Raw genomic sequence first — 18,218 nt, forward strand, 5'->3', positions numbered from 1 at the left:
TGTGTGTCTCCGTCTTATTTTAATACCAAATTCATCATGTAGTGAAATTATGTCAGGAGGTATTTGAGTGACTGAATTCTTAACTATAGCTTATCTGTGTTTTGTTAGCCTGAGGGATATGTGCAGGTTGTTGGCGCTATTCATACACTGAAATGAAATCATACTGACCAGTGTACACACGAGATGATCAGTCCTCGCCGCATCCATCACTAGGAAAGGAGAGAGCGTTTTCTGCTTAGGCTCACTGCGCGGAGGGAGGCCTTGGCTAAGCAGCAGTATTCTCCTCCCTACTCCAGGTAGGAAGTCTGTTCAGCCACGGCTGGGCTGTGTGCAGGGCAGGGAACGTGGCTGAGGAGCAGACAGCAGCGGGCAGCCTGGTGAGCTGTTCGGTGCCTCACGTGTCGTGCATGCCCGGCTTAGTATTTCCTCTGGGATGTCAGTCCTGGAGTGTCTTCCTCAGAAGGTGCCATGCCCCTTAGTAGGGGGAAGTACTGATCTCACTTGGTGTAGAGGGTGCTGAGTGGCCTGCTACTGGCATGCAACCTGCCCCCGTGGGGTGAAGCCCCACTGTGTAGCTTGACCTTAGAGGGGAGCCCACTCGAAGCATCCTTTTTTTAAACAGAGCCATCCAAATATAAAAGTCAGTTTCTTAAGATGCCTGTCCCTGAGCACAGCACCAGTGTGATGAGTGTCTAAAGATGAGGAGTCCCTGCAACAGAGCGAAGCCTGGCTCATGCTGGGGGAGGGTGTCTGTGCCCCGCTTCGGGCCTGCGCAGTGCTGGCCTTCCCTGAGCGGTGGGGAGTCAGGCCTGCCTAGCCCAGCTTCTCTGGCCTCAGGAGCTCCGCCCTGTCAACCTGCCCGGACTCACATCTGCTTCTCCACACAGTCTGTCTCAGGGATGCCTTGCTACTGGGAGAGCCTCTGGAATCAGAGCTAGTGTGTTGGTGCCCTTTTCAGAGCTCTGCTGTTCCTTTATGAATCCTAAAGCACAGTCTGGGAAGAGGAGAGGGGATGCCAGCTGCTGCCTCTGACTTGAGGGAGAAGCAGACTTCTTCATACTGTCTTACCTGCTCGGCGTGATGGCTTCTGGCAAATTATTCTCTTATAAAAGAGCTCGGCAGGAGCGGCTCATCAGTGGGGCTCCCAAAGTTTGAAATTTTAACTGCCAAGTTCGTATTCGTTTTCTGTTATTCTTTACCTTCTATTAGTCACACTATTTGATAACATTAAGGAATCTAAAATCCTGTCAGATTTTAACATCTCTGACAGGAATGAAGGTTAACATCTCTGGGGAGAGCATAGGACCCTTCAAACAACACTCATCTCTGAGCAACCAGATTCCTCTTCCAGGCCCCACTTTCCCTCAGGAAACCAACCTTTCGGATGGTTGGAGGAGAAACGCTGGGCTCTTGCTTGTCTGGGGCAGCAGGAGAAGGACTTTGGCTTGGAAGGCCTCTGCCGTTCATCTCTACAAAGCCAGTGGGGTCCGGCAGAGAAGGGCCGGGGAATAGCTGCAGTCTCGACGTGGCTGCTTTTTGGCACCTCTGCTGGACTGCCCTCCCATGGCTGCGACCTTTCCAAGTGTGGAAAGGAGTGGGTCAAGTGGACCAGATGCAGACCCCTGGATACTGACAGGAGGCCTCACCCTCCTTTACGGGGTCTCTCCGGGTGGGACGGGGCCTCCCCTCCTCCTGAGCAGCCACTGGTGCCCCGTGGTTCCGCTGGAACTAAATCCCTAGCATCCAGATGGTCCTGGGACGCCCTGCCTTCTCTGTAAAGGAGGAGGGCTTTTCTCCTGCTGTCTTGGAGGTTCCTTCCCTTCACTGCTTGTCCCGTATGCATCAGGCAAATTCAAACTCATACATTTAAACTCTTAGGAAAACAAAATCTTAAGACTTACACAGATATTGGGGTGCTAATCAACTAGCTTAAATCTTGGTTCTTACATATTTTGAACTTGAAAGGGTACATTGAACTCTGTTCTTTCTTCCCTCCTCACCTCACTCCCTGCAGGGAGTTAAATGCCATGTTGAAGCGGTTGGCATCCCCAAGTGGGAGGGAGTGGGGCAGCTTACCATCTTCTAATGTGACTTCAAGGAACAATGCAGATGTTGAATGCAGAGCTCCACACTAATATGGAACAATAACTGTGAGTATATTTACCTGTGCTGTCCTCAGCACTGTACACTAAAGGACCAGCTTTTCCAAGCCTAGGAAAATAATGGTAGATACAAATAGAAATACATTTTCCCTAGGAAATGGAGCAATAGGAATTTGAGCTAAGCAGGAACCATGAACTTCTGCCCTCAAATTCTGTCTTCGGGTTGAGCAGACCTGTGTAGGCCCTGGCTGATCAAGCCTGTGTCCTGCCTAGTGAAAACACAACCCCGCTGTCATCTGAAAGCCAGCCGGGGATCTGTAGCCATCCTCGCCTTCCCTAGGCCCAGGAACGTGAGGGCTCCTGGGCAACCAGGCTTGTCCCTGTTGTTCCCCAGGGGTGATCTAGGCCGATGACTCACCTGGCTGGCACATGAAGGTGCTCACCTTGTTCTCTGGGGCTCCAAGCAAGAGCAGGCCAGGGAGGGCTGGCTTTCCACACTGCATTACATGACCCGAGCTCCCTGGTGGCATGGGAAAAACTCCCCTCTGCTTTTGAGCCCAGAATGGGCTTTTCTTTGCAAAGAGTTGAGGAGAAATACAAGACTGAGCTGGCAGGTTAGGGTCTGGGAGGCCTCTGAGGTACCATTGCTTACTTCTTTACTGAGGAAACTGGCTCTTGTCCTGGGCCATGTAGTTCCATTCTGGGCTCTAGACTAGTGGTGCTTCTGTCCATCAAGGGTATCTGGGTGAGGTGTAGGTTAACCCAGAATTAGTAGGGATATAGGGGTTTGAATAGGAAAGTGATTTGGGGATTCAGAAATTTTTCTGATGTAATTTATCAATGAGCAACTTCTCAGTTGAGTTTTATACCTCAGGGTCATTTGCAAATCTTTTATCTTTTCCTATTTCTTAGGTGTTCAAGTTGGTTAATAGGAGAGAGATGTTCAGAGACTTCTAAGTTGAGGTTCATTTGCCTCCATTTGAGGGGTGAGTGGTGCACCAATAGCTTGCTGCTATTACTCAGCAAGGCTGTGACAAGCCGGCCTTCCTCCTCTAGCACTTGCAAGCTTTCTGTCTGCAATCACGGTTTACTTGCCCATTTCCCTTTTGCTACCTTCTTTCCTGTCTGGAGATTCATATTCCAGAGTCCCTGGTCAACCCTACGGACGCAAAGAGGAGACGGCAGTTCACAGCAACTGCATAGAGCAGGGAGCAGCTTTCCTCCCACCATCCTAGGCAGGGGACCTTCTTTGCTTCTCAGACCTGAGCTCAAGTAAGCATGTTCTGTCTGTATGCTAGAGCCACTGACATCATCTCTACTAGAATTGTTTTAAGTATCTTTTAATGGGAAATACCAGGTTGAACTTCAAGCAGCAGGGAAACAAAGGTTCTAGCTGCAAGAGAATAAAGTTCTAGGTGTTTGTATGCCGAGGTTTTTATGTACACAGATCTAATACATACTGTAAGAAAGTCTTGAGTACACAAGGTTTTCAGGTTTTAATGCCCATTGGGACCATGAACAAATGAGAATGACTGGGAGCATTGTCTTGCGTCGCTTGGAAGGATGCCTTCTGGCATGCACCCACATCTGATCCACATGGATTCACTTTTAGGATGCAATTCTTTGGGGGGCCAGATTCCGCTGCAGATTCACCCTGAAGAGAACTATCCAATGGGCCTGGTGGGGCTTGGGTGCCTGCCCTTTTTGTTGGAGGCTCAGGCTTCAGAGCAGAGCAAAGTTGGGAAGAATAAGGTCTTAGGATTCTCATTCCCCAGAGAGCCCCAGCCTCGCTTCTGATTCATTACTCCCCAAGTCTGAAGTCTACTGTGAAGGTGAAGTTATCAATTTTTTCTTGTTTCTTGAGTTCTTTAAACCCACAAATGTATATGCTTTATTTTATATTATTTATTATGTACATATGCCTGTTAGTACTTCATCTGTGACTAGGACAAGATCTGTCTTGAAGCTTCCTCATCCATGGATCCTAGGGTTCTGCTGTCCTTTAAGGCGGGTGAGAGGGTAGTGTTGTTTTTTATAAACAGGTTGCTGCCTTTATGTTGGCCCTAGCATCCCCAGCCCCTTTAGTTGGGCCCACCTGTATTCCTGATGACAAGTGTTTTGGATGAGGATGGAGGCAGGTCTCCGACCTTGTGGGCAGGGCCTCTCAAGTACCTCCATGAACTATTCCCGAGGTGGTTTATTGGTGACAGGCTCTCTTCCCCTATGTAGGGTACAGTACAGCTGTGAGTCCATGGCCTCCTTCCTCCCAAGGCAGGTCACTTGCCTGGCCCCACAATGATAATGGTTCTTCTACTTACCTTGAATTGCATAATCCATCTTTCTGGATAATGGAAGCTGCCTGCCCATCTGGGCTCTTAATATGCCTTTTCTTGGTTTTGAGGCCCAGTGCCAACATTGACTTGGCCCTCAAGTAAGACCCTGCTTTGTGTCTGACTTCCATCCTCCTCAGCCTTTATTCACTGTATCATAGTGTACAGGTCATGCATTTGAGCAGTGAAGTTTTCTGAACACAGTATTCAGAGCTGTGTACATAAACCCAAATAAGCACAAATGACATGTATAGGATTGATGAGCTGATTGTCATAATGAATGCATTTTATAATTCAAATGATGTTGTAGATGTACAGTCTCTCCTATTTATTTTGTACCAATTTATTTGTAAATTTTGTGATTGTTTTACAAGGTTTTTGTTTATTTCTATTCTATTTAGATAAATGATGTTCTGTTCACCCTTCTAGCAGATGTGTGTTCCCTCTTCCCTTTCATCTATGCAACACCAACCATGCCATTGTGTTCAGCTTGGCTGAACCCACTGCCCTGCCCACTTGCCTGGCTTTGCTGGTGGGAAAGCTGGGACTGGATCTCAGCATGACAACGTAGAAGAGCATCTTCTTTGAACAGTGTAAAGTCTTGAGAAGTGGGTACTAGTTCTGTGCCTCCAAGTCATAGCCTGGTACAGCTAATCCTAGGGGGAAGGTGTCCTCCTTTGCAAGGATTATAATCTGTCCTCCATCAGTTACTCTCTACATAAGAACATTCGGAGTATCCAGTCAAATTGCCCCAGACATTGGCTGCTCAGTCACTAATAACAATACACAGTGCAGCTGGGCTAAGCCGGTGTTTCCTAGGTAAGACCAAAGGCCTCATTGAGGCCCCTCATTTGGCTCTTAAAGACAAGGATGGCTTTATAGGGCCTCCTCTGCTATGCTAAGCCTGGGAGGAAGGTCAGAGCAGGCATGGATAGTCACTCTCGAGTGGAAACATCCAACCTGAGTGTGGCGAGGCGTGTGCAGCTGGGTCTTCAGGATTCAGTGGACATCCTGCATTCCCCAGTAATCGGTGTGTATGATACACATTCTTTTCCATCACCACTTTGTCTTCTGTTTCTTCTTACCGTCCTCACTCACATGTGACCAGTCCCTGAAGAACATATGGTGGAGCTTCAGGGACCCTCTGTGATCCATTCCTAAACCACATCTTTTTGGAATCCCTTTTTTTTCTCTCCACTCTTAGTCTCTATTTTACATTCCAAAGAGGATCGTGCTCTGATAATTTAGCCTCTTGACTGGTCCATTTATAGTCCCCACTGAATTTATTTAACTGTGGCATTTGCAGTCTTCTACTTACACTTGTCCTGTGGATGGAGACATTTCAGGGAAGCACTGCTGACAGAGTTGGCTCTGAGATGCTGCCTGACCTAACTTACCACTCCCATCTCCCCAGGCATCACCCAACTACCTGAATATAGCCCAGTGAAATGCCAGCTTCGGACCCTGCTTGCTTTCCTTAGAAGCAGGGCAGAAAGGGGCAGCAGAGCTAGGGAAAGAAGTCACGGTGGCACATTCACTCCCAGCCTGCTGCCTTGGTTGGTTTTTCCTGTTTTACTCACTTGGTCTAGATGAGCCCTTAGCTCAAATCAGGAAATGCTCCAAGGAAAATGGAGGCAATTTTTCCTGCTGTCAAGATGAGATTTGCCTAAAATTCCCCCCTTGCATCCTCACAGTGTGCACATATCCGCTCATTTCTAAACTTCATTGTGATGTACCCCAGGGTTTCTACTGCACAAAAATTGTGCTCCCTAGAACCGTTTTTCAACTCAGCAATTCACGAGGAAACAAATATTGATCAGAGTCTTGTAGAGAAAGTGGTAAAAACTGACCTTTTTATAGCCTGGAGTTGATTTCTAGGAACTTATTTTATACTTTTTGAAGGTAATTTAATAAAGAGATGATTCTTTATTAGAGCCAAAAAGTTGAATTCTGTTAGATGGCTAATAAACTCTTTTGCTTTCTTTGTATGGTGGTTTTGTCATTTTCCCTCCAAGGGCCTCATATCTGTGCTATTTTCAAGCAGTCCCAGAACAAAGGGATGATTCTAGGGCCTTTTCTCTGACTGTGCTGGCATGCCATCTCCCCTAGTGGATGACTGAGGACTGAGGGTGCCTGTTTCTAAGGGAGAATTAGTTGCCCGACTTCTCTGAAGTGCTTTTCCTGTCAGGGTATTAGTGACTGTGCAGTGTTCAAACAAGAGGCCCACACGTGACAGGAATTTTTAGATTGGGCCAGCTTTCCTACTGCAATTCTCCGAAGTCATTGACTTCAGGTCAGGGGGTTGTTCAAAATACCCACACCCTCAGGTCAAAGATGACCTCTGGTGAGAACACCCTCTCAAAGACTGGACACTGAAGAAACATTTTTCAGTGTGGGGAAGGTTTGCTTGGCAAATCCTCTTTCCAAGTATCTCAAGAACTTGTGAGATGTGGAAGGACTGTTGCTGCCTTTCGTGGGGAAATGTGTGCTCAGCTGCTTGGTCTCCAATTTGTGTGGGAGGGTTTATCTCAGGCCTTGTCTACTCCCCTGGCCAGACATGGCTTTGGGAAGAGCTCTGTGGGAGACCAGAACATCTGGGGATGTATTTGTACCTAGTTATTTTGTGTGAAGAAACAAGGGGACCAGATTCAAAACTCGTCATTGTGTTTTAAATTGGAAAACAGATTCCTCAGCCTTACAGTGAACAGTCAGCAAGTTTGAGAGGAAATGTGTGTTCAATGGGGAGTACTTTTTTTGTGTTAAAGCTCTACAGAGAAACTTCTGTATATATTTTATTTTTGAGATCACACACCTTTGTTGGAACCAATCAGACTGTTGTGGCCTTGGGATGAAGACATTGTGTCTGAGGACAGGGAAAAATGGTTGAGAAATCCAGGGTAAAGAGCAGAAGAGCTTTTTACTCATTCTATAAATGAACACGCTGCCTGTTTAAAGGACTCGCTTTCTGCTGTTTCCAGATACCTAGCAGTGCGAGAACTGTGTGGTGTGCTGCATTCCTGTTAGGGGAGGTGCGTGACGGGCAGTGTGGGTTTCTGGAAGTCACCTGTTTCTGCTTTCTGGTTGCCTGTGCCTGTGGTCGTCCCTGCTCCTTGGCGGTAGTGCATGTTTTTCTTTTATCTTCAGGGTTGCTCTGGTAGCTCCATGGTAGAGATTTCATTCTCAGGGCCTCCCAAAAGTTGTGTATCATTTGAAATTGTTCCATTTGAGGAAAAACTTTAAGAAAAACTGAATTTCCTGATCACCACTAAAGATCGTCATGAGAAACATAAGTATCTGAGCCCTAAACTACTAAGCCCAGTGAGGAACTGGAGCGTTAACTGTATGGCAATAGCTAGATCATAGTTACCATTTTTCCCACCATCAAAGAGAGATTAAATAGTTTCCATAACATGGAATGTGGATAAGGTTCCTACCCTAATACAGACTTAAATATGCAGTTGTTTGTCTCAGGCTATTTGTGGTGAATAAGCAGAGTATTTATTTTAAAATGACCAGGCAGCCTTGGAAAAATCGCTGGGCTTTAAAGTTGTTGACAAAGTATTTCTTAAGTAAATACATCTGATTTAGAAATACCTAAACATGGACAAAATACTTTTAGGTCTGACATGCAACTGCATGTGGCTTTTTAAAGTGGTTTCTTAACAATGTTAACGTGACTTAAGGATTTGTAGTTCTATTAAAAACCACTTCTAAAAGTATCTTAGAAAGGATAGCTTGAAGGGTTTGCCTTATTTTAGGTCTCAGCAGAGGTATGTCTATAGCAAGAGAAGAATCTTAGGTCTAAGTAGAACACTAAACTTTCTTGGCTGTGACCAACTTTTCTGAAGTCCACCATCAGAGTTTTCACTGCCTATCTTTGCAGAGATGAATGAATGTACTGGGCAATTCCTCTCCCCAAGGAAACCCAGCAGGGCCTGGGTCTGCTGTACCACTGACCAACTGCTGGGGATGCTAGGGTCCCTGTTAGTACATGCCGTAAGGTTGGAAGTTCAGTCTAGCACTCAAGAAGGGGTTGCCTGGTGTTCTACAATGCCTGTAAATAGTGTTTTCAAAATGCCTGGGAAAAAATTCTCAAAAGAGATGGCAGAATGGTCTTCTCATGGTGTAAAACGCCTCAGGTTTTTTTTTTTTTTAAAGGAAAAAACTATACCTTTTAAGTTCTGCTTCCTTAACTACTGGCAACAGAGAGAAACTCATAATTTGTTTTAAAAAGCCTGCCCTGCCTACCCATGGACCATTGACTTCCCAGCACACTCTTAAGAATAATATGCAGAGAGGCACCATTTTGCTCTGGGTCTTATGGAATCCTAGAGCTCTTTAATCATACATTTTGGTGGTCCTACGGAGAGCTGTGACTAGCAGTGGAGTTCTTGCTTATTCCAGCTGTGTGCTTTTCACTTTCTGATCTTTGGACCCAGAGAATCATTTGCCATGGAATCATCTGGCTAGTAAGACACTCTTATATGGATGCAATACAAAAAGTGGTAAATTAAAGGAAAGCAATCATGTGGTCCTTGCTCTAAAAGGGACAATATGTAAATGTACTACTATAATAAGGTAGCTCTGTAGATGTAATGAGCTACTCATAAATTATTTGGGTTTAAGAAAACTTAAGACTATGTTAAACTGGGCAACATCTCCATCTTGAATGAGAATAATTAGTAACTAGGAGGACCACACATTCTCCTAACATGGGCAACAGTCTAATTGTTATTGCATTTCTGACCTGATTCTTTTAAAGGGGCATATATTCCCAATGGATACCATTTAGAATGTATGTTTCTTGGATGACTTAATCTGAAGCCATATATATCCAAAGTAGTGAGACAGTATATCCTTGACTAAGTTACCAGGCTGTGTTCCCTGCTTATAAAATGATTTTTTAAAAAGCCTTACTTTACAGTCCTATTCCAAAAATCTTTCTGTGAAAAAATTGTGAGGCCTATGAAGCACCATGAATATGATCATGTTAGAATATAACAATTCTTAAATATATTTCCTTTAAAAGAAGAGAATATCAAACTGACGTCACTATACCAAATCTAAACCCACTTGAAGACCAATAGCTATTACAGTTGTGCTACAGAATAGGTCAAAGTCACCATTAGAAATATTACACTTTATTGAATTCTGGAGCAGCTAATCCACCCTCCCCTATTGACCAATGACAAGAATGGAAGCAAATATATGATGGTTAAAGTAAGAGTCTATAACCACTGTTTAAAATGTTGAAACAACTTTCACTGTACTGGTGAAACAGTTTTAATACCCTAACATACACAGTAATAATTCATTCTTGTTTAAAACAAGAAGTGATTTCGACTTGGGATTGGGATTTTTATTTATTTTTTTTGAGATGGAGTTTCGCTCTTGTTGCCCAGGCTGGAGTACAATGGTGTGATCTTGGCTCACCGCAACCTCCACCTCCTGGGTTCGAGTGATTCTCCTGCCTCAGCCACCTGAGTAGCTGGGATTACAGGCATGCGCCACCATGCCAGGCTAATTTTGTATTTTTAGTAGAGATGGGGTTTCTCCATGTTGGCCAGGCTGGTCTCAAACTCCCAACCTCAGGTGATCCACCCGCCTCGGCCTCCCGAAGTGCTGGGACTACAGGCGTGAGCCACCGCGCCCGACCTCAACTTGGGATTCTGAAGTGAATTTATTCACGCTGATTGTGCCCTCTACTTTAGTAAGGTTCTGGCTTACAGAGCCCTCTTCCCATCCTCTGATGTTCAACTTTAATATACAGCAATCAACTCCAGAGGATAAAGAAATCTGGATTTGGGTAGCATGAGCCACAGCTATATAGCCCACACTAATGAATGTTCTGTAGTATAAAAAGGGAGTTCTTCTCTTTTCTGGGGGCTTGTTCCTTTGTCCGCTTGCAGCTAAATTCTTTCTATAGATTTAGCACAGATAAGAAAAAGGTTGTTTTTGGATAACAAATAATAAGCATTTGTGCTATTAAACAAAAAACAAAAAAGGTAATAAGGATACTGTCTTTTCCCTCAAAATAGAGGGAATAAAGCAAGTAGAGAATACTTCTGTGCAAAGCCAGTGACAGAGAAGCAGCCTTGCCAGAGTCACTGAGGATGACTTAAAGGCTTATAAAAGGAAACTTGAAACCTTAACAGAGACTACATTTGATCATGGAAATAATACATTTCTCCACTGTTACACAATACCATGTAATGCACTGAAAAAGTTGGATCTTGGAGTAATAGCACAATTTGTAACATTACAGATCACCTCTTCCCACTCTGTTCCACTCTGAGACTCTTCTCCTTTTCCTCGTGTATCCAGATACACTGACATATGGATGATTTTTTTAAAAAGTGTCACAAGCCACAATGGAGCCATATACATGCAGTTCAGCCTGATTTTACCCTTATTTTCTTCTAATACAGACTCCATTACAATTTTGGACCATCTGCAAAGAGTACAGATACACAAAACCAAAACAAGTATCTATGGTAAGAATAAAATCTTCAGAAACTTTTCAGATGCACCTTCATGGAGCCCCCTCCCTCCCCACCCAGTAGAACCCTAACAGGGACATCGTTTGTTCCTGCGAGTCCTGCCAGGACTTGTTTAATGGGTGCTCAGGGTTTTGGTTTTCCTCCTTATTCTTCCTCCTCCTCCTCCTCTTCATCATCATCTTCATCATGGCAGTGTGTAATTTCCTGGGGGGCCAGTGGGAAGAGGTTGGGAGGTTTAATCTCACTAATTGACCGTGTCAGCTGGTGCCGCTTGTAGTCAGTGTCTTTGAAATCCACTGATGTGCGGTTCCGGGTGGCAAGAGGAGACTCCATCTCATTGATATCTACGTGTGTGTGCTCCACCGTTGATTCATGAGGCATCTAGATAGAAAAAAGCTAGAGGCTCAGAGAGCAGGCAGAACAAAGTAGCTACTTCCCAAATCCTAACCCCTCTCCTCTGTTACGTGGCCATGCAGTTACATCTATAATGGACCACAGGACAAGTCAATATAGACTTATCTTCATAGAACTACTTATAGTTGCCTGTCTTCCTCTCTCCCTGCCCCTCAAAATGGTGCCCATATTGTCTACTGCAGCCAGAAACTGGAAAAGATGGAGAGGAGAGTTTATCTTCTACTTTACAGCAAGAACAAAATAGTCCTGAAACAGATCAGAATATAGGAACGTAAAAACCACGTTTTCTTTTTCTTGAGACAGGGTCTCTCGCTGTCACCAAGGTTGGAGTACAGTGGAGCAATCAAAGCCCACTGCAGCCTCGACTTCCTGGGCTCTATCAGTCCTCCCACATCAGCCTCCAAAGCGCTGGGGTTACAGGCATGAGCCGCCATGCCTGGCCCACATATAGCTTTTAATAGAGTAGACTTGAGAGAGTAAAGTTATACTCCGTAACTTCCAATATTGGTTCTACTTTCTCAAAGACCCCTTCTTATGCAACCATATAACCTGCCCCTGGGCTCTGTACATCAGAAAGAAATGTTCAAACTATCTCCTGTGCCATCTCACAAAGCTGGCTGCTGACCCTGGACTTAAGAGTACATCTTGGTTGTCAATTATAGCCTTAACTCACCAAGACATGGGCAGCCCTGAAGAGGTAGCTGAATGGGTAATACAGCAGGTTGATGAAAGATGCTGCATAGAGGTCCGCGTAACGCATCACTTGACTGGCAAAAAGGGTCTGCCGGGAGCCACTGCGAAACAGGCTTCCCATCATCCCATAGCACATGTCCATGTCATGAGTTACTTTCTAAAACAAAGAACAAGATTGATTCTTGGCTCATTCAACAAATACTTATTGAGCAGTAGTTGAATGCCAGTCTCTGTAAAAATCAGAAACGTGAAAAAATCATTTAAACTTATTTCCCAAGTTTTCTCCCAAATCCCATTTGGATACCTTAATACGTCTCTGGATGGAACTAATGTCTGGACGCTCATTGCTACTGCTGTCAAGGTGCCTAAAGATAAAAGAAAAACTTGGTGAAAATCTCTGGGAAGAGCTTTTTTTTTTCTTTAAGACAATCTCACTCTGTCACTCAGGCTGGAGTGCAGGGGTGTGATTTTGGCTCACTGCAACCTCTGCCTCCCAGCTTCAAGCGATTCTCCTGCCTCAGTCACCCTAATAGTTAGCTGGAATTACAGGCATGTGCCACCACACTCAGCTAATTTTTGTATATCTGGTAGAGACGGGGTTTTGCCATGTTGGCCAGACTGGTCTCAAACTTCTGGCCTCAACTGACCTGCCTGCCTTGGCCTCCCAAAATGCTGGGATTACAGGCGTGAGCCACCGCGCCTGGCCTGGAAAGAACATTTTTTTTGAGATGGAGTTTCACTTTTGTCGCCCAGGCTGGAGTGCAATGGTGCAATCTCGGCTCACTGCAACCTCCACCTCCCCAGTTCAAGCGATTCTCCTGCCTCAGCCTCCCAAATAGCTTGGATTACCGGCCTGGAAAGAACATTTTTTATACCTAAGTGATTCCTGAAGAAGTTTTTAGGAAAGAAATTTTTAGAACACTTACTTGTAGAGTTCAGCCAAGAAAATATCCAAGCTCTGAAGTTCTTCGAAAAGTGCTAGTTAAGGTTTGGAAGGAAAAGGAAGATATTTTAAATAAATAAGCACCCAGTTCTTAACTGCTGCTAAAACTAAAAGGTTGCAGATGTGACTGAAAAGTATAACCTGGGACTAACATGCTCTAGGTGGAGTGTATAGTGACCTCCTCTTCCCCTCTTCAGGATAACCCACTGATACCCGCTTGAAGTCTGACAACAGATGAGCACCATCACCTTCTCTTTAACCGCCTTTCTTCCTGCTTAAAAACCATGACGACAACTTTCCCTTCCAGCTGCATGCTCATTCTGAGCTTGTAAAAGTACCAGAATTTACACCATCTCAGGTGTAGTCAGCTAAGCAAATGTTTAACAGTCCCATTTTCAGATGAAAGACTGAGAATTAGGTGACTTGTCCTGAGTCACAGGTCCAGGGCCAAATCAACTAGATTTCCAAAACTTCATAGGCAGAAAGTTGTAAATGTGAATGAAAGGCTAGCCAGAAAATCCCACTCATAGTACAGACAATAATAACAGCAACAGCCAGATCTATAGCGTGCTTCCTGTGTTGCAGCCTTTGTCAGCCTGGGTTCCTCGAGACAAGCCCTCCTTCATCTACTGTATATATGACACATTTTCTTCTATTTACCATCTTTAGGAGAATTGAGAAAAGTGTTACTCAAATAATTTTCTGTATTCAGCTGTTGGAAAGGTAAAATAACGATAATGGTAATAATTTTCTGTGTTTCAGATGAGGAGCCTTGGTTGAGAAAGGCTGTCATGTCTGTCTATCTTTATACACATATTGCCTCCATTTTTCATCAACTTTAGGAGGTAGGTATTATCCCCATTTTTACATTTGAGGAAACTAACGCACAGGGTGTCTCATTAACTTGCCTAAGGGCATGCAGATTTCAAGTTATACAGCCAGGGCTCCTACCCCAGGCAGGCTGAGTTTCCGGAGTCACCTTCACCACGCTGCAGGTAATAAGCATCAAGGCTGGCTGGAGAACTTGTGTATCAAACACTTTTACAGAACTATATCCGTAACTTAATTCAGCATAGTGTATATACTGCATATACACAGTGTAGCTTAGTTCAAGAATACAATATGGCTTCATTCTCTAGATCTCAGAAAAGTCAATTAAAAATACCAGAGGTGATTAACATTCAGAGCCATCACTGCCCCAGAATCACAGATATGGGCTGTTGGCAGAGAGACTGAGACTGCTAGGCATGGTTGGGGAAATATGGGACCACAGAGGAAATTTGAGCTCCAGTTCACAACTTAGTGTTACTGTAACACAACTCAAGACACCAACATTCTATACTTAACCTCGAAGAGAGTCAAGAAGGTTAAACAAGATAACCTCTCATATTTATTCAAATTCTGGAGTTCTGTGAAATATCTGAATATTCTATGGGAAGGAAGTATCCAAATATCAAGGCCTACCTTTTGACCACCTCTGACTTCCTGAATACAAAGTAATGGTTTATCAACGAGGACTTGATTTAAAGCTGGTCATTTAGATATAAATTGCATCAAAGATTTATGAAATGGCTTACAACTCTTGTCGGTCCAGACATGCAGCTCCTGTGCAAGTTCGGGAATCACCAAAAAAGTTCGCCACCCTTGCCGTTTCTTTGATTTTAAAATGTCCCCAAAAATGTGATCTCCAATATACAAAATGTCTTTTCCCTTGGCTCCCAGCAGATCACAGATCGTATCAGAAGAACCTGAAACAAGAGTGAACAATGAGAAAACTGTCTCTACATTAAAATCAGTCTTCCAATAGTATTCAACCATTAAATACTATGATTCATTTTATTCTTATAGTTGTATGAGGAACAGTCTAGGAAAAAAAAAGACAAAAGACTCACCATTCTCTTCTTACTGCCTTCTAAGACAAGGCCTTCACTCCACTGTGCTGACCAGAGCTCTTGATCACCAAATCCAAGAGCAACAAAACTACATCCTCAGCTTAACCTTGAAAAGAGCCACTGCCAATTTCATCACAAATCTGCCATTAAGCTGGCTTTATTCAACTGTTTATAACTCCAACATACTATGTACCTATAACCATGAAACTCCTTGAGAAACCCTTGAGAACATATTGAGAAGCACCCCCAAGTGATTCCAGGCACTGCGAAAAGCCTCCAATAGGATTTTTTAAAAAAGAAAACTGATCGTTTTAGTGAAAATCAGATTCATTAGGATATACTAACAACTGCTCAAACCCAGACTCCTATTGCATTAAGAGGTGACTATTTACCTTCAGTAGATGACATCTTAGACCACTAAAGAGTACATATGGCACTTTGCTGAGAGATCACCAAAGCTTTCACAGTGAGGTCTGATCAAAGACATTAAATAAAGGGAAGTCTGTGACTTACCTCCTGAGTAGACGATACCATGCTGTAGGGGGCCTGTGTAGGTACCAATTTTCAGCTTGCCAGTTTTCTAAGTGAAGAATATGGATTTTGTAATACTTTATCATCCTATCACAATCCTCCCCTCACCCTACAACCCTCCCACCCCACCCCCCACTACCAGTGCTATTTGGCCAGACAGCCAAATGAATGGCACTTACTCTTTTCAATTAGTGGGTTTGTTTGGCTGCTTCAGTTAAGACCGAAACTCTTAATTTCAAAAGAGAGATATGGCTAATAAAAAAAAAATTCCTGTTTCCTTACGGAGAGTAAGAGTGGGGAAAGGAGAAACATTAAGGACAGTGTGCTAGCAGACAGATCATCCTCATGACTTACAGTATCCACTTGACGCAGTACTGTGCCTTCTCCAAAAAAGAGTGGTTTCCGTGCATCCACCAAGATCAGGTCAAAGTAGGACTGCCATGGTCGATGGGAGCTCCCAGGCTGGTGAAGGACAAACAGCAGAAGTTGAAACATCACTCCTTCCTTTAAGGCATTACTATTTAACTCACTCAGATGCAAGGAATATAAAAATACTAAGTATAGCCAGAAGATCCCACTATTTTATTTTTCAAAAAGGTGTTGTGTCAGCCAGGCGTGGTGGCTCATGCCTGTAATCCCAACACTTTGGGAGGCCAAAGCGGGCGGGATCACAATGTCAGGAGATCAAGACCATCCTGGCCAACATGGTAAAAACCTGTCTCTACTAAAACTACAAAAATTAGCCGGGCGTGGTAGCAGGCGCCTGTAGTCCCAGATACTTGGGAGGCTGAGGCACGAAAATCGCTTGAACCCAGGAGACGGAGGATGCAGTGAGCCGAGATTGTGCCACTGCACTCCAGCCTGGCAACAGAGCGAGACTCCACCTCAAAAAAAAAAGTATTGTGTCTATGTATTATAAGCCATATCCTTTGGTAAGCAGACAAGGTATAAAGAATAAATAATTGTATTCTACACATTAAATTGTTTCATCTACTACTAAACTACAATAACTTATTTTACAGCACTTTAATATATGAAAGTGTGCTCAGCTGAAATTTGCTAAAAGGAGCTCAAAAGAGCTAGGAAGAGATGCAAATCAATACCCAAGGGACAGATTAAGAGAGAGGTAGATCAGCATCAGAGCTCAAGTATACAAACTAACATGGAACTATTAGGAGATTTTACTGGTTACATTCTCAGAATGATGGCTCTAGGTATACACTGGGTTTTGGCTCATAGTGTAAGCTAATCACAATACTAATAATGAGTTATGCCCATTAAAATTATGACTATCCTGAAATGGAACCCTGGCATTAACCTTTTAAGACCAACCTGAAGGACACTGCACCCTGTGATTTCAGGTGTTCTCAAAACGAATTTGCTGATGTTTATTCACTAAAGTCTAGGACTAAAATTCTGTAAGTATGTGACTAAGTTGCAAGGGGTATTCCTTAAACCTAAGTGCAGCCCTTCTGCAGAAATGAAGACTTCTTTGCTAAATATCAAGGTTAAGTGCTGTCTTGGCAAAAACTTAGCAACAACTAATACAAAATCTAGAAGTTGTCAAGAATATACATACATTTTCTGTTTTAATCAAATATCTTCCACAACCTGAAAATTCCTTTCACTGCCACACAAACTTAATTCTGCATAGAACTTCTTGGGCATAAAATTATTCTGATCCCATCCTACTAAATATCACATGAATATCCCTTTTATTTCTGTCTACTAAGTATTCAAGTTGTGGACTCTAAATTAGCAATTTGATTTTAAATTCTACTAGCTCCTGGATTCTAATGTTAATGAAGATTAGACAACAGGCTTAAAAAGTAGGACTTTTCTGGGTGGGTTCTGACCAATTCTTTCCCCCTTAATATTCCAGAATGATTAAATGCATTCATTATTACTAAAGCAATGGTCTACTGAGTCACATACCTTGGGGCCATGTGGGAAGTCAAACAGGTAAGTCATAATTTTCTGGGAAAAAAAAAATTTTTACCATAAGGTCCATATACTACTTTTGGAAAAGGCATATAACCTAAAGAAATTACAAGCTCTTCACAAAACATGTCTTCTTCAACATAGGACTCACCACATTCTTGTTTCCTCTAAATTTTATGAAATCATGGCAGTGGAAGCCAGAAATTAATGCTTTACCATATACCAAAAAGAAAAAAAGGCTTCTGACATTCTCAGGGAGGATACATACTTCCTCTGGAAGATGTTTTTGAACACACATTTGGAGGTAAGGAGCATATGAGGTAGGGGTACAGAGAAAACTAATGACTCACACAGAAATAACCTATCACTTTGGCTTTGCTACTACCATCCCTAGACCAACTAAGTCAACAAACCAATGGTTTATATAAGACTATTTACTACAAATCACCAGGTGTCTAAATCAAGTTTATATGTACAGCAAATTGGGGGAAGTGGAACTTCTTGCTAGTACTATAAACTTGTGTCTCAGCAAAGTAAGATGAAGTTAAGGAATTAGATCAGTTTTTCCACATGCTTTAATCATGGGAAAAAATTGTTTTTAAGAGGTAGTAAATTTTGGGCTGGGCGCGGTGGCTCACGCCTGTAATCCCGCCACTTTGGGAGGCCGAGGTGGGTGGATGACGAGGTCAGAAGTTCAAGACCAGCCTGTCCAAGATGGTAAAACCCCATCTCTACTAAAAATACAAAAAAAAATTAGCCGGGCGCAGTGGCAGGCACCTATTGTAATCCCAGCTACTTGGGAGGCTGAGGCAGGAGAATCACTTGAACCCAGAAGGCAGAGGTTGCAGTGAGCCAAGATCACACCACTGCGC

At 43.5% G+C, this 18,218-nt stretch overlaps 1 protein-coding gene across 3 annotated transcripts in view; it reads right to left on the bottom strand.

Moving 5' to 3' along the window:
• Nucleotides 1-9,412: 9,412 nt before the first annotated feature.
• The window catches only part of NT5C2 (5'-nucleotidase, cytosolic II), a 106,796-nt gene continuing 97,990 nt past the window's right edge, over nucleotides 9,413-18,218 (bottom strand). For all 3 annotated transcript variants that reach the window (XM_011977494.1, XM_011977493.1, XM_011977495.1), the window contains 8 exons: nucleotides 17,341-17,382; nucleotides 15,760-15,867; nucleotides 15,388-15,454; nucleotides 14,560-14,730; nucleotides 12,966-13,017; nucleotides 12,344-12,404; nucleotides 12,020-12,196; nucleotides 9,413-11,313 (listed from right to left, as the gene is read on the bottom strand). In XM_011977494.1, coding sequence (XP_011832884.1) covers nucleotides 11,077-11,313; nucleotides 12,020-12,196; nucleotides 12,344-12,404; nucleotides 12,966-13,017; nucleotides 14,560-14,730; nucleotides 15,388-15,454; nucleotides 15,760-15,867; nucleotides 17,341-17,382 — 915 coding nt within the window. In that variant the 3' untranslated portion in view covers nucleotides 9,413-11,076. The remainder of the gene's footprint in view (nucleotides 11,314-12,019; nucleotides 12,197-12,343; nucleotides 12,405-12,965; nucleotides 13,018-14,559; nucleotides 14,731-15,387; nucleotides 15,455-15,759; nucleotides 15,868-17,340; nucleotides 17,383-18,218) is intronic.

The sequence above is a fragment of the Mandrillus leucophaeus genome, unplaced genomic scaffold, assembly GCF_000951045.1.
Source record: "Mandrillus leucophaeus isolate KB7577 unplaced genomic scaffold, Mleu.le_1.0 Scaffold18, whole genome shotgun sequence".
NCBI lineage: Eukaryota > Metazoa > Chordata > Mammalia > Primates > Cercopithecidae > Mandrillus > Mandrillus leucophaeus.